This window comes from Grus americana, chromosome 2 (genome assembly GCF_028858705.1).
Source record: "Grus americana isolate bGruAme1 chromosome 2, bGruAme1.mat, whole genome shotgun sequence".
Lineage (NCBI taxonomy): Eukaryota > Metazoa > Chordata > Aves > Gruiformes > Gruidae > Grus > Grus americana.
This window is the reverse complement of record NC_072853.1, coordinates 3,201,314-3,215,887: the sequence shown is the minus strand read 5'-3', so window position 1 is coordinate 3,215,887 and position 14,574 is coordinate 3,201,314. Positions and strand designations below refer to the sequence as shown.

Genomic DNA, 14,574 nt, shown 5'->3' with positions numbered 1-14,574 from the left:
ATCTTTGAACCTGTTCTTTTTTTTTGGTGGCCAATTTGTATTCTGTAATGTTTTCCAGCCTGGAAAAGGTGAAGAAGCACCACTAGTGAGCTGTGAGATTCAAGAGGGCTGAAGTGGAGAGTCAAGAAGGCAAAGGGGTGATTAAAGGGATTTTGTGCAAACTCAGGTCTCTACAGGGGAACAATGCCTGTAGGCTTGGAAGCAACAAGCAGTGCTAGGAGTAAAAAAAGGTTTTATAATGTTGGCTATCATCAAGCTCCAAATAAATTTCATTTCAATGAAGAAAGATTGGTGTAGGACAAAAACACAAATGATGTCCCACATGCAAAGGATGCACCTTTGTAAAATTAGAAGTGTGAGGCACAAAGCATATGAAAACAAAACAAAACAAAAAAGCATATCCCAAACTCATCATTTTTATACAAAAAATGTGGTTCCCTGAAAAGGAAAAACTCTCTCTCTCCTCTTGCACAGTAAAACATCCTCCCCTCTACTTTTCTGTAAAACTCTCTCTCATGCCCACTTTTTCCCGTCCTGAGACTGCCTGGCAGCTCTGAGCAGGCAGACAGGCAAGTGTCCAACATGTGAACACCACCTGATATCACCATAACCTGGACTCACACCTAAGGTTCTTGATAATTTAAATAATTTTGAACCTGCTAAGCTCATAGATAGCATATTAGTGCTACCCCATGCTGCACCGAGGGATACGTCACCATGCCTCCCTCTCCCATGTATTAGACACACACTTATGGCCCTGCCAGAACCTACCGGCACCTAAGCAAGATGCAGTCATGGGAATGACCTACTCCCACCTTTGGGGTACCCAAATGATGTTAACTGGGGAAAGGGAAAACCTGCACAGCTCTCTGGACCCCATCACAGATGAGCATCAGACCATCTGAGACTAAAGACTGTCAAACTCCTTGATACTCCTCAGCAGATGTGACCTAAAGCTAAAATTTCTCTTCCTTAGGAACCTGAAAAATTACATATGTATATACACAAATGCATTAATATTACATTTATTTCAACTCTATTTAACGTGTATGTTCTACCTGGTACAGAGAACATGTAGCAGGTGGTAACATTGCATATTTCCACCATCTAGTAAGCAGGGACTCTGTCCTCAACAGAAGCCTAAAACCTATTCCACCCCAACTCTGTATGGATTTTATTCCCATCTTAATGATACTAATTGACAACAACCATCGATGGTTCATCAAGCTATCTCCACTGCTGTTCTCATCAGAGCGCTATGAAACGAGGCTCCTGTATCTGAGTCCTATGCCAGCAGATGGCACTCCGAAGTGTGCAGCATCCACAGCTTCCCTCCACCCATCCCCAGCAACTGCTGGAAAAGGCTTTTTTCTGTGCCCAGCTCTTCAGTGGCACTTTTAATCACGCTTGAATATAGGGGTCAACGAAGTAGCTCACGCAACGGGGCCATCAAACTTCCCAGTCCTCAGCTTCCAGAAGAGGTCAGTATGTCCTGCTGCACAGAAAAGCCACATTCCCACTTTCTTTCCTTAAATCGCCTAACCAATTACAAATTGCTGGGCACAGAAAGGGAGAAAACACCTTCCTCACTCACCAGAAATCAGTTTTGCTTGCAAGCATATGCTTTTATTACTTATTTTTGTTTGCTGGGTTGGTTTGTCGGGTTTTTTTTAGAGCAATCATCTCTCTCAGCATGCCACTACTAAAGTCTTCATGCAAATGTACTCCTATACAGAAAAAAAAGGGAAGGGGAAGGGTAAAAAATGGAAGGGGGAGGGGAAGGGGGAAGGGGGAAGGGGGAAGGGTAAAAAATGGAAGGGGGAAGGGGGAAGGGGGAAGGGGGAAGGGGGAAGGGGGAAGGGGGAAGGGGAAGGGGGAAGGGGGAAGGGGGAAGGGGGAAGGGGGAAGGGGGAAGGGAAGGGAAGGGAAGGGAAGGGAAGGGAAGGGAAGGGAAGGGAAGGGAAGGGAAGGGAAGGGAAGGGAAGGGAAGGGAAGGGAAGGGAAGGGAAGGGAAGGGAAGGGAAGGGAAGGGAAGGGAAGGGAAGGGAAGGGATCTTAAAGCAAGAAACTGCAGATCAAGAGATTCAGTTGTATAAAGTGTAATATTGAGTTAAGGTTTTAAGAACCATCTCAATAGTTTTATTTCATTCAGGAGCTTACAGGCTGAGTGAAGGTGGAAAATAAAATGCTGAAGCTACTCATTTTATCCAAGTGAGGTATGCAAACCACAATTCACAACAGATCTCGGGCTTGCACAGATTGGAATCAGGATCATAGAATCATAGAATGGTTTGGGTTGGAAGGGACCTCAAAGACCATCTAGTCCCAACCCCCCTGCCATGGGCAGGGACACCCGCCACTAGACCATGTTGCCCAAAGCCCCATCCAACCTGGCCTTGAACACTTCCAGGGATCCAGGGGCATCCACAACTTCTCTGGGCAACCTGTTCCAGGGCCTCACCACCCTATGCACCCATAGAAAACTGAGTACATGGAAATACGCCCTTTTTTTACCTATTTCCAGCCAGTTTTTCCATGCAGAAGTATAACCTGTATAGGCTTTACCATGTCTTAGTCTCTGTGCCAAGGAGGACCTTGGGAACCTCCTGGCTGTGATGTGAGTTTTGCTTTGGGAAGTTGCACAAACAGGGCCAAAAGTTTGGCTTTCCTTTGCTCAGTGCCCCTTGGCAGTGCTACACTGATTGCAGTACAACTGTCTATTTTCACAACTGTCTGTTTTCATGACCTATCACATGAAAATAAATAAATAAATAAAGTGTAATAACTTTTTTTTTTTTTAACCATGGGAAATACTGCATTTGTGTTAGATATCTGAATGATCCACATAGGAAAATGACCCATGAGGGAAACACCTTCCTTGCTCTACCATTCCCAGCTCCGTTCCAGCATCTGGAGAAGACGAGTACTTAAGTTGAGCACAAAGAGACAAGAGATGAGATTGAGGCCTTACCTGATGCAGGGAGCAGGGTAAAAGTCCTCTTGCCCCAAACCCATTTGATGCAAGGCTCGCCAGAGTGACCGACTGCCTAATACTCATGCAAGTGCACTGCATGTTAATGCAGCTTTAATTAAAGCGGGATTAATGAAGGGGACACTGTGAAGCACTACTGTGTTTTACTGCAGGGGAAACAGTAAGATGCATTCTTGTCATCTTGCTGCTGAAATGACAAATTGCCCATTTGAACACCCACAAGTGGAGAATACCCGTGATAGCTCGGCTGCATCACTTCCCCCAGGATATATCCACGGTTTGCAGGCATGAAGAGGCACGCGGACGATGCTAAGCAGGTACCAGCCAGGCAACGTTGATTTGCTCCTGACAGTTGCAGTGATGAGCAACACTCATGGCTCAGTCTTTTCATTCACAGAAATCACAGAATATCTCAAGTTAGAGGGGGACCCACAAGGATCATCGAGTCCAACCCCCATGTCATTCCCATCTATGAAGCATGTCCTGGCAATTTTTGGCAGGGTTTGCCCATGGAACATGTTGTGATCCACCACCTCATTTCAGATTTTGAACAGATGGATGTAGCTGAAGACATCTCTTAAACTTAAGGGAATTATTTGACACCCAGGCACCTTCTCAAACTGAGAAGTGTGTGAGAGTTATAAGGGAGAATCACCGTCCGTGTTCAGGTGAACACACATTTATTTTATTTATCAGACTATTGCTATCAGCTTAAAAATAACTATTTGAAACATCATCTGCAGCACATGCCTTATCTCACAGATCCTGGTGTACTTTACAAAGAAACTACATAGAAATTATCTCTCTGATATATGTCCAGTTTTATGGTTTAACTCCAAAGGCATTTGAGCATCCTGAGTTATCATTAAAAGTGAAGATAAAATTCTGTAACAAACCAAAACATCAGTGGAAGCTTAATTTGGCAAAATAACACAAACTCGGATTACAGTTTCCAGCTGGGCACTAGAACTAAGTAACAGAACAAAGAATGCAAATTATAAGCCTCGTCCTGTGTTTCCTTTTGTTTGCAGTAAATCAGGAATAATTGTTATCAATTGAAAGAGTCTGAGATAGTAAATCTGTCTTACTATGCCAGGTCGATTTGGGGGCTGGTATGTGCAACAGCTGGAGCATCACACGACATTTCACGGACGATATACAGTATAGGGGCGGTAACAGCACTGCCTCTACATAGGAGTGAAAGGGATTAAATAGCTTTGAATTATATGGTGGATATAACATTGGTTATTGAGACCTTGAAAATAAATCAGGCGGAACCCTAGAAAGGTCACTAAATATTACTTTTGTCTTCAACATGGTGAAGTAAGGGTTAACCTATTTCCAAATACATTTTTTTCCTGGGAAAATACCATTGCCATTCACATTTAATCATGTGACAGATGCAGCCATCAAAGTGGGTTTAGGAGAATACAATTTCCTCCCTTTCAATAATCCACCTCCACAGGGGGGTTTAAATGTATTAAATAACACTGCATTCACTTTGGAGCAAGGTGACATACTTGGTAAGGTTTCACATTTGTTTCTCCAGTTACTGCGTGATCTTTGCCAGGGCAAAAGTTAACTTCAACTCTTGCAATGCAGCTTCTGCAAGGTGGGCTTGAAGGAGGGGAGCTGGATGAGGTCATACAAGCATCCCCATCACATTCGCAGGAACCACTTCCACTTGCAGTGGGCAAAATCACCCACTTACTATATCATCAGGCTCCTACACTGAAAAAAAAAAAAAAGGAATATATAGGGAAGAAATGCCATCGACCTAGAGTCAACAAAATCCAAGCTTGCAGATTGACGCAGAGGTTTATTTTTTATAATTATACTACTGCCATCACGGCCGCACATGTCCTGCAGACTCAGCCTATGTTTCATCAGCTCTGGGATCTTAGCCTGCGTTTGCTCTCCTCTTACACTGCTGTCAGCACAGACCTGACAGTGCTGCCAAAGGCGACCCTCACTGCCCAGAAAAGCTGCATGCAAGGACAAAGCCCTCTGACCAAGGTGGGTATCCGTCCAACTGGCCACACCTGTCACTATATTTTTATATTTATATATTTATATTTATATTTATATTTACATTTACATTTATAATTTAGATATAGATTTAGATTTAGATAGATGCAGATGTAAACATGCATATCTACATCTATATCTACAGATACACACATCCACGTCAGCAGTGCTGGCCAGGTCCATGCAGCAATGCACTGCCCACACTCACTGTGTGAAAAGCAGTACTCATAAGAAAACAATGGCCAGATCTGATGCAACAAGTGATAAAGGTTTTTCCCATCTTTATGGGCTCAGCGATCCCCTCCATGAATGACCCTGATTTGGCATGGAGACATGTGTATTTGCAATATCCTTTAAATTTAACAGCTGGAAGGAGAAAGGAGCACTGCAACTACCCAGGCAGCCTCCACAAGCAATGGTGAAAAATATTTGCAGAGCTGTTGCTGGCTATGGAAGAATAATAAAAAGTGGGTACCAGTTGAGTTATGTTATCTGTCCGAGCCTCTGGGCACAATATAGATTTGCTCTCCGCGAAAGCGCTCTCTCCTATTAACAAGGCACGTTCACGCCAACGTTTCCTCCCATGACCTCAAACGCCTCCACGCAACCCCAGCGTCACCATTTCCCATGCACAGCCCTCCCGGCGGGGTCCTCGCCGGTGTGGGATGAGGGAAAGTGGCCCCAGGATTTGGGAACATAAAAGCAAGTGCTTTTAGAGCTGGGCGATGAGGTTGGCTCATTCCAGATAAAACAGCCCTTCGCTTTGCAAGACGGCTCCGGCAGTGACTCAGAGCTGAGGTAGAGGAGAGCGGCATCAGCACGGCGTGTGAAGCCAGCGAGCTGCTGTGGAGGAGGCTTCATACAAAAGCAACCCTTCCCCTGCCTTCATCCTCCGCCCACATAAAAACCTCTGTCCTTTCTCACTCGAACAAAAGGAAGAATAAAAAAAAAGAAAAACCCACAAAGAAACAAACAAACAAAACCCCCTCGACCAACTAGAAAACCCAGCTAATGAATACAAAATCCTGTGCTTGGGTGCTGTTACAGGCAGCTGCAGTTTCTAGCTACATCGGAAGACACGGGCAAGTAAAGTGTGCTTATCCCATGACAGGCGCTTGATAGGGGATTGCTAAGGAAAATCCACGATGCTGGAGATGTTTGAGCAATTTAGGAAATGGCAAGTTCCCCCCCCCCAAACCTGATTATATGGATTTGGTCTCTATATAGATTTGGTCTTTTCATATTTTTCTCCTTTTGTAGAATACGGGGCTATATGTTATTGGAAGCTCACATCTCTAGTCTTTGCCAATTCCGTATATATGTCTATAAAGCCCACTGGCATTTTTTTGCAAGATCATGGGCATGCTGGGCAGAAAAGACCTTCCCCTCTCAGACCCACTGGAAGCACTGTAAGGACAGTACTTTGGGCCATTCAGAATAAATTCCACCTCCCTTGGGAATATTGGGAGCAAACAAAGAAAATCAGGTATGAATCTGCTTCCATCCACTTATTAAATCCTTGTATCAGAATCTATTTCCCTACCTCCGAACAGGCAGGGAAAAAAAAATAAAATTGTCTTCGGAAAATTGCTTTAATGACTGCCTTAAAAAACCCCACAAAACAAACAAAAGCCCGTACTTAAATAAAGTCAAGAAAAAATAGCCGTGTGATTTAAATGCTCCATATTGACAGCCCTAAGAACAGAGGAGTGGGTTGATTAGAATATGGCTTTTAATGGACGCACAGTCATTTAAAACAAAGCTGACATTATTGAAATAACACTTTTTACAGAAGTAGCTGCATACCAAGTGACCTTGAAAAGACACAGCAATTACTACCACACATGCAAGATACATTATCGCCAAAGCTATGGCTTAATTTCCTAAGATATACCAGCCAGAATGGAACATTAGGAACTGGGATGAGTTCTAAGATAAGATGTTAGAGTCAATAAGATAAATGCGTAAATAAAAAGCACCATTTGGCAGGGTAAAAGCTGTATTTTGACCGTGAGAAATTCCATTTTGCATCTCAGAAAAATACACAACACCACCTCTCCCAAATGTTGAAGCCAGTTTCAAACTGAGCTTTGGATTTCCAGCACGAAGAGTACCTACTGCATTAAAAACTCATCGTTAATTATTGTTCACAATAGCCTGTCGGCATTTGCTTAGCCTGCAAGATCCTCAGGGTGGCACAATCTAATAGCTGTGCTTATACAGCATCAACCATGATAAGGACCCTGTAAAAATAGAAGCCCAAGTAACTAGAGTCATTACACACACGCATACATATATGCAGTTTATGCAGATATTATCGCCAAGAAATTATTCTCCCATAAAGACAAGGATTGGATCTTGCTGCCCCAAAATGAGAATTTTACTCTAATCACATAAAAAAGAACAACTTCATAAACACAGGAAGAAAGAGAGAAATGATGCTTCCTGTGAGAAGGAAGTCCATTTAAAGCACGAGTAAATTGATGCAGTCAGGGGAAAGAAGCTTGTATATGCAAATAGAGGTTTATTACCCATTTTTGTGCTCCTAAGAAACATAATTTACTGACCTTTGAGAGAACGGTCAAGTAGGTTTATGGAATAAGGAACAAAGGCATCTCTTTTGGCAACTGCCATGTTCCAGAGCAGTAATTATCCATCCCTCTCCCCATGAGCAGCAGGAAATGAAGAGGGGTGCCATTACACTATGACAATTACTGTAATTTTAATTTCTAAAAATTGCCAGGAAAGTTTCCTCTAAATAAAAAGAAAATTTTAAAAAAGTCTGTTCAGATTTTTGGTGTGGTTTTAGTTAAAAACTCATTCCTCAGCTAAAACAGAGCTGTGCTTCCCCTTCTCCCACTCCTTTTGGGGAACCACCGACAAAGTCTACATGGTGAGAAAGTCCACTTTCCTCCTCATTAGTTGCGTAGACAGGTGGCTAAGTGTGGTCAACGAGGACCCAGGAAAGATGGAGATGGCCCGAAGAGGTGTCACACATGCAGGAAGGATGCACAGACTGGGCTGTCCCTGCTAGGCGCTGCCAGGGACGGATCCTTAGGAGCCCTCAGCTTTTCAGCCTAGTCTGCTGTTGGGTTTAATATCACTCAAACTTAATCAGTCATAGGCACAATAACATATTCTTCTTTCTATGGGAAGTAGATGATGTTAGACGCACAACAATTAAAAAGAATTAAAAAAGAAGGATTATTTTCATCTCCTATGCTCAGAGGGATTATTGGCTATTTGGTGGATTTTCTGCAGGCTATCATTTATTCTTTCAATATTATGGATAATCTATTCTGTGCTATTAGAACATTATCCCATTTTATTATACCCAGCTGTTGCACTGTGCGGTGGACTTAGCCCAAGTCCACTCAGCTGTCCAACCTCTCCTACCACTGACCACGCTGTCCCAGGCTCTGCATCGCTGTTATGGTGGACACCTGAAAAACCTCCTCTCCTACAGTGGACTCTCTGCCTGGAAGGAGGAACAGCTGCTTTGGACCAAGATGTGTCTGTGAAGGGGGAGAAGGTGGGATTCGAGGCACATCTGCCCCATACGTAGACAGGAACCAGAGGCAACCATATCACCAAATACATGACCGATTCTGCTGTATGCTGAAACAGCATTTCTCATAAATGGAAAGCTGCTTTCCAGGATTCCCCTGTGCACTCCCTTAATGAGACTTCTGAGGTCTCATTTTGGCCGCTGGGTGAGTATTTAAAATTGCTTTCACAGATCCAAGGGAAAGGGCTTTTTTTTAATTTTCAAATAGTAGCCACAATTCATGTTCAACAATGATCATTTAGCATAGTAAAAATCTGTGTCTTTCAATATATGCAGTAACACACCTATAGAACTACATCGATTGTCCATGCACAAATACATTCCTACAAACACATATTTGATTAAGAATTTATATAACTTCAGGCTTCACGGAATTTTGGATCAATGCCTTTATAAATAAACAAACTCAATTAAATGGTACTTACAGCAAACCACGACGGGCAGGAGAATAATTTTCCCGAAGCTTCACTTTCCAATTTTTACCTGTTATGTGGGTCTAAGGAATCAATTACTCCCTAAAGGGAACTTATTAGAGTTTGTGTTACCAAACATCTTACCTTTCCCACCCACCATCGGAAAAGAATTATAGGGACACGTGTATAGAAAAACTAGCATTCTTCAAACCTCTTACAATTTGCTGTAATAAATTAAAGCATAAATAAAATAAACAAAGCCCCGAAGGCAAGCAGCATTTGAATTGACTGGATCTGCAACAAGTCAAGAAGTTCACCATGCAGTCTCACAAGACCCATAAATCAGGTCCCCTGAACATATGTAGCATTTTGCATTACTGTATAGGGTGTTATCTTTAATGCCTTAATATATACACATAGTGGTCAGGTTACGGTTGCTGTGGGAACCATAATTTTGCATGTCCTGACCAATCTGCAGCTGGAAAAATAATAATAAGTAAAAACCAATCACAGCACTGCATTCCCTTCAGTAGGTTTTGTACATTTAATTTCTCTCTTTTTATATTTGAAGGAGGAAGAAAAGAAGACACATGTGAAGCTGCAAACGCCTAAGAAAGCTGAAATGGATGTGAATTAACTTTCTTCCTTTTCAAGCAGTTTGCATGAAACCTTACGTGTCCCCAGCCCAAGCAAGCGTCACTGCATGAAAAGCCTGTGGTCCTGGGCATGATCAAGCCTATTTCTGAGTCAGACACATCTCACTAAGGACATGCCACAACCCTCTTCTTTTTCATAATGCACTGAAGCCAACTACCAGTAAGTGACAGCTACAAGGAGAAACAATCTGCAGCTGATCCAGTTTAACACAATTTCTGCTGATGCTGCCTGACCCACACCAAATTCTAACTGTTACAGTCTCCTCACAAGATTCTTGCCCTTTTTTAAGGCAAAGAGGTTTGTGTCTGAACCCTTCTTCCTCCAGCCTCCCTTTACCTCCAATCCCACTGTCACTTGCCTCCAAGATTTGAGTATTTTTGTCCAACATCTTGTCTTTTCTTCCCCTACTAAAACTCTGCTCACTTCCAGAGAAGGTTGTTTTTGGAGTCATCAACCATTTCCAACATATCAAGACAGTTGATTGCATCCAGGCTTACTCCAGGTGCAGGGATGCACAACAGCTATGCAATAATTAGCTCTCTTCATCCTATTAGCACCAGTTAATGGCCAGCAGTGTCCCACATCATATGAAACAGCCATGGCCATACAACCATGCGGTAGCTCAGGCAAGAGCAGAGCTGTTTCCACCTCTGGAATGCACTCCACCGACATGGTCTAACCAAGTTGGTTAAAAGCATAAGAAATGATGTAATATAGATGGCACAAAACCAAATCACAGCTAATTTGCAGAAAAGAAACACCTTTGTCTCTGAGCTCAACCATCAAAACCAATAAATGTTTGAAATCCAGTGGATGTGGCCACCATTCAAGAATATGCTATTTGTGACTATGCACAATACCCATGTTCAAAACAGATCACCAGTTGGTGGACACAAATAAGCTATAACATTTCTATAAACGCATAGCTGGAGAGCAACATTTGTCCACAATCACTCCAAAGGGGATGGTGAGAACTCTCAATAAAGGTAAAGGAATACATTAGCCCTTTGGCACACAAAGGTCTTAGTTTCAATGGCACTGCCACCTAACACCAACTAAGTGACAGCAAGGTCTGATTCACAATTGTAATTGCTTGAAACCTGTCTAATATTAAAGTTCTGGTCCATTGAATTACCCTAATGGTAGGGTCTTCGGTGGCATCATTCTACCCTTCTTTACCAAGAAGCATTAATGTTACAAAGAACAAATATTTCTTACATACATATTAAGGAAGATATAGAAAAGTGGGTGGCACAACAAGGTAGGGAATGAAGATTCATTAGGAAAGCAGAAAATCCGCTAATTGCGCCTTAAAAGAAAAGAGTATCAAGAATATCAGAAATAATCACTGAAATTAGGCATAGAGTTCTGCTTTTTGGTGGCATGACATCAGTTGCAAATATCTAAAAGCTTTTTAGTGTGTAGGACTCAAAAGGCCAACCTAATCTCTGCTGGACTCATAATACAGCTAACTGATTTTCTGGCATCAAACCTCTTATTGAAATCTGTAGAGATTTCTTATACACACGCATATATGTTTACATATACAGTATTTTGCATTACTATTTGCATTAATATTATACACATATGCATATATATATGCATACACAACTTTACACTCTTAATCATGTTACATATGTGCACAGGCACACGTATGTTTAATTATATTTTATATATGCACCCACTTGCATCTATGTATGGAACAAAATATATGCACAAAACTATAACGTATATACTCTGATTACACATAGTATTTATTCATTGACAAGGTTCCTAATATGGGTAAAAAGAGAAAAAAAAAGGCTCTATTTGTATATGAAAATAGTAGTTAACCACGGTGTAGAATTAGAATGTAGCTGAAAAACACAGAATACATGATTCCCTCTTAAAACTGAGGACAGAGGTTTGATAAAAACTCCTCTCGCTTCCTTCTATGAAATTGCACTTGGAGTCTGATTTCACTTATCCTGGAGCCCAGCTCCCAGGAAAGGGGGTACAGGAAGGTTCTTTGATATATTTCAGAGTAGATAAAACTCCTATTAAGAATGGAAGAACAGCCCCACGAGAACAGAAAAGCAGAGAATGATTAAACAGGTCTTACATAGGTCTTTTTTCCTGGGTCCTGTATCTTCCACCTCCAAAGATGTCATACATATTGCTATTTGAAAACCACCTCTCTAGCTTCAATGTAGGTAGTGGGAAAGCACGATGCTCTTCAGCATCATTAGCGGAGTTAGAAAACAGCCCTTTTTCAGCAATGCACTTACTGTTAAACACAGACACACATGAACTTACCTGTTTGGTACTTCTCTGCCCAGTAGGAAGCAAAGCTTTGGATTTCTCTGCTATTTTCTGTAAAAATGGAAAAGAAAAAAAAAAAAAAGAGGGAAAATGGCTGAGAAAACAGAGTCCAAATGTTTAGGGAAGGAATCATATGAGGCTATTTCTTCTGCTTTTTTAAAGAAAAGGACATAGAGAAAACTCTTATTATTTAGAAAAAGAAAGGGAGTATAACCACATTGAAAAGTTTGATCTTGCAGGATTTAAAAGTCTTCAAAGCTTCCAGAATGACAAGGCTATCAAAACTGAAACAAGCATTTAAGAAATGACAGCTAGGACGTGGATAAGTAGCAATTTACCACTCAGATTGGTTTCCTGATGCAACCGGGCATTCACAAACTGCCGTGGCTAATTTTGGCACTTCTGAATTGATGACAGTTTAAAAAAAAAAAAAAAAAACAAAGCACCAAACCTACATGTACGGTTCAGATGGATGGTACTCATGAACATAAAAAAAAAAGGCATAAAAAAGGTGTGTGCATATGGGGGTGGAGCCATTACCTGAATCCTTCCAGCTTCTCATTTAATGGGATTACATTACATTACATTTAAAAAAAACCCCACACTTAGATTTTTGAATAGGAGAGAGAAATAATTAAAAATATGAGATGACGCTGGAGATAATGCAATGCTATTACATAATATACGTGCCTTTGAAGTGCAACTTTATGTAGTTTTTATTTATTAATTTATTTATTTATTTTTAAGTCATAGGCAGCAAGCGTTGCAAAACCAGTCAGTACAGAATGTTTCTAACAGAGATATATTATTAAGCGCATGTCACCAGCCAAATTTCATTACACTTGTATAATTGCAATATATTCTTCCCATGTGTTGCAGGCATGGGTCAAACTCACTAAAGTAGTATAAGAAAGCAACCAGTGTTTGTCCGGGTTGTATTTTCATAGGGTTCAATTAACCCAGATATATATTCAAACTTGTTACTGCAGGGGAGAGAAGCAGTTTCAGGATGGGAAATTTAAATCATTGCTACAGTGTTGAAAAGCAAACCTGCTCATCAGTACGGCCTCCCCAGGGTAAAGTGGGAGAACAAGAAACAAACGGAAGAACTGGAGTTCAGGTTTTGTTTGTTTTATTAAACAGCTTGATCTTGGTGACAGGTCCAACCCACAAGATGTGCTCGGAAACCTTCTGGCAAAGCCATATAACACAGCAGAGCCATAATGTGGGTTAAAATTTAAATTAGCAGTGCTGCCCGTGCATTTTCTCTAAGTCAAAAAGGTGAAAGGGGCACTGTGCAATTGCTTGTCTTTCTCCCCTGGAAGTGGGGACACACCAAAATGATGTCATGGCTAAGCCAGGGGTACCACTGAAGGTCCACTCCGATACACAGCTGGCAAAAGCACACTTCGGTTTTTCTTTTCCATTGCTGCTGAATTGTTCTGCAGTTGCATGTATGTGCATATTCCAATGTAATGATATGCTGCTTGGCTGATAAAGAAAAGAAGGAGGAAACTCCACATGAGCAGCTCTATGAAGATGCTCCTCACTCCCAGGAGACACGCTTGCTCCCATGTAACACATTCCCAAACTCACATACGGAAGAGTGGAAGCAAGGGAGACCCTCACCTTCTGCACAGCCCCGTATCTCTGGATGGCATCTGACAGCTGGTTCTTCAGCCTGTCCAGCTGAAGTCGCTCTTGCTGTTTTGGAAAAACAGAAGCCTGGTTAGCTGGTCTGTAGTGATAAATCAAATAGCAGACTCCATCTGTGACCATGGGAAATAGTCCTGGTGGGAGACACCAAATAAACAAGGTGGGTACGAATGGTAGTCTAAAAAATTCATTTTCACTGGGGCTGCCAAGATGCTACAACATTTTATTTTAGGAAGGAAGCACAAGATGCTTTGATGTTTCAGGCCAAAGCAATTAAAACAATGTCACTTTGGATATTCAAGATAGCACTCAAGTCATGTGGTCTGCTACCTGAGCCAGACACCTTCTGTGGCAGGGATATATAGCGCAACATCTGCTGTCCTGCTTACTGCATGAAGGTGGTCTCACTCCAATACCAGTTCTTGAAGATTGTGAAACACAAGCAAATGCATAACCTACTGCCATCAAAAGAACACAACAGTTGTAGCATGGTATCCTGCTTCTACTTACAAAAATCCACCCTGAGATTACCTGCTGGAGATGATAATCCAAGGGATCCTGCTATAAAAAGTCCTTCATTTGGATGATACCCCATGACAGAGTTCATCACCTCATTTGATGGCAATATGTAATTTACCAGACTTGAGAGGTCCATCAGCCACAACAACTTTCCTTCTGCGTGGCCGAGGGCCCGATTGTCAGAAACCAACTTATCTCCATGTTTTCCAAAACATGTACCCAAATGTCACCGTCTGTCCGGAGCTTGCCCCAGCAAGACCCCAATCTATGTGTTAAACCAAAGAGTTCTCAGAAGGAAGACCCCAGACTAGCGTGACGTAACTACCCAACATGCTTCAAAATCTCTGCTCTAGATGGACTGACCAAATCCAAACAGTGTCAGGCAATGGAAATTCCCCTAGAACTATCCTACCCCCTCGCTCTCAGATTTCAGGTGTGCA

At 41.9% G+C, this 14,574-nt stretch overlaps 1 protein-coding gene across 11 annotated transcripts in view; it reads right to left on the bottom strand.

Moving 5' to 3' along the window:
• The window catches only part of TSNARE1 (t-SNARE domain containing 1), a 498,360-nt gene that overhangs the window by 258,654 nt on the left and 225,132 nt on the right, over nucleotides 1-14,574 (bottom strand). For all 11 annotated transcript variants that reach the window (XM_054816241.1, XM_054816249.1, XM_054816243.1 and 8 more), the window contains 2 exons: nucleotides 13,589-13,663; nucleotides 11,954-12,010 (listed from right to left, as the gene is read on the bottom strand). In XM_054816241.1, coding sequence (XP_054672216.1) covers nucleotides 11,954-12,010; nucleotides 13,589-13,663 — 132 coding nt within the window. The remainder of the gene's footprint in view (nucleotides 1-11,953; nucleotides 12,011-13,588; nucleotides 13,664-14,574) is intronic.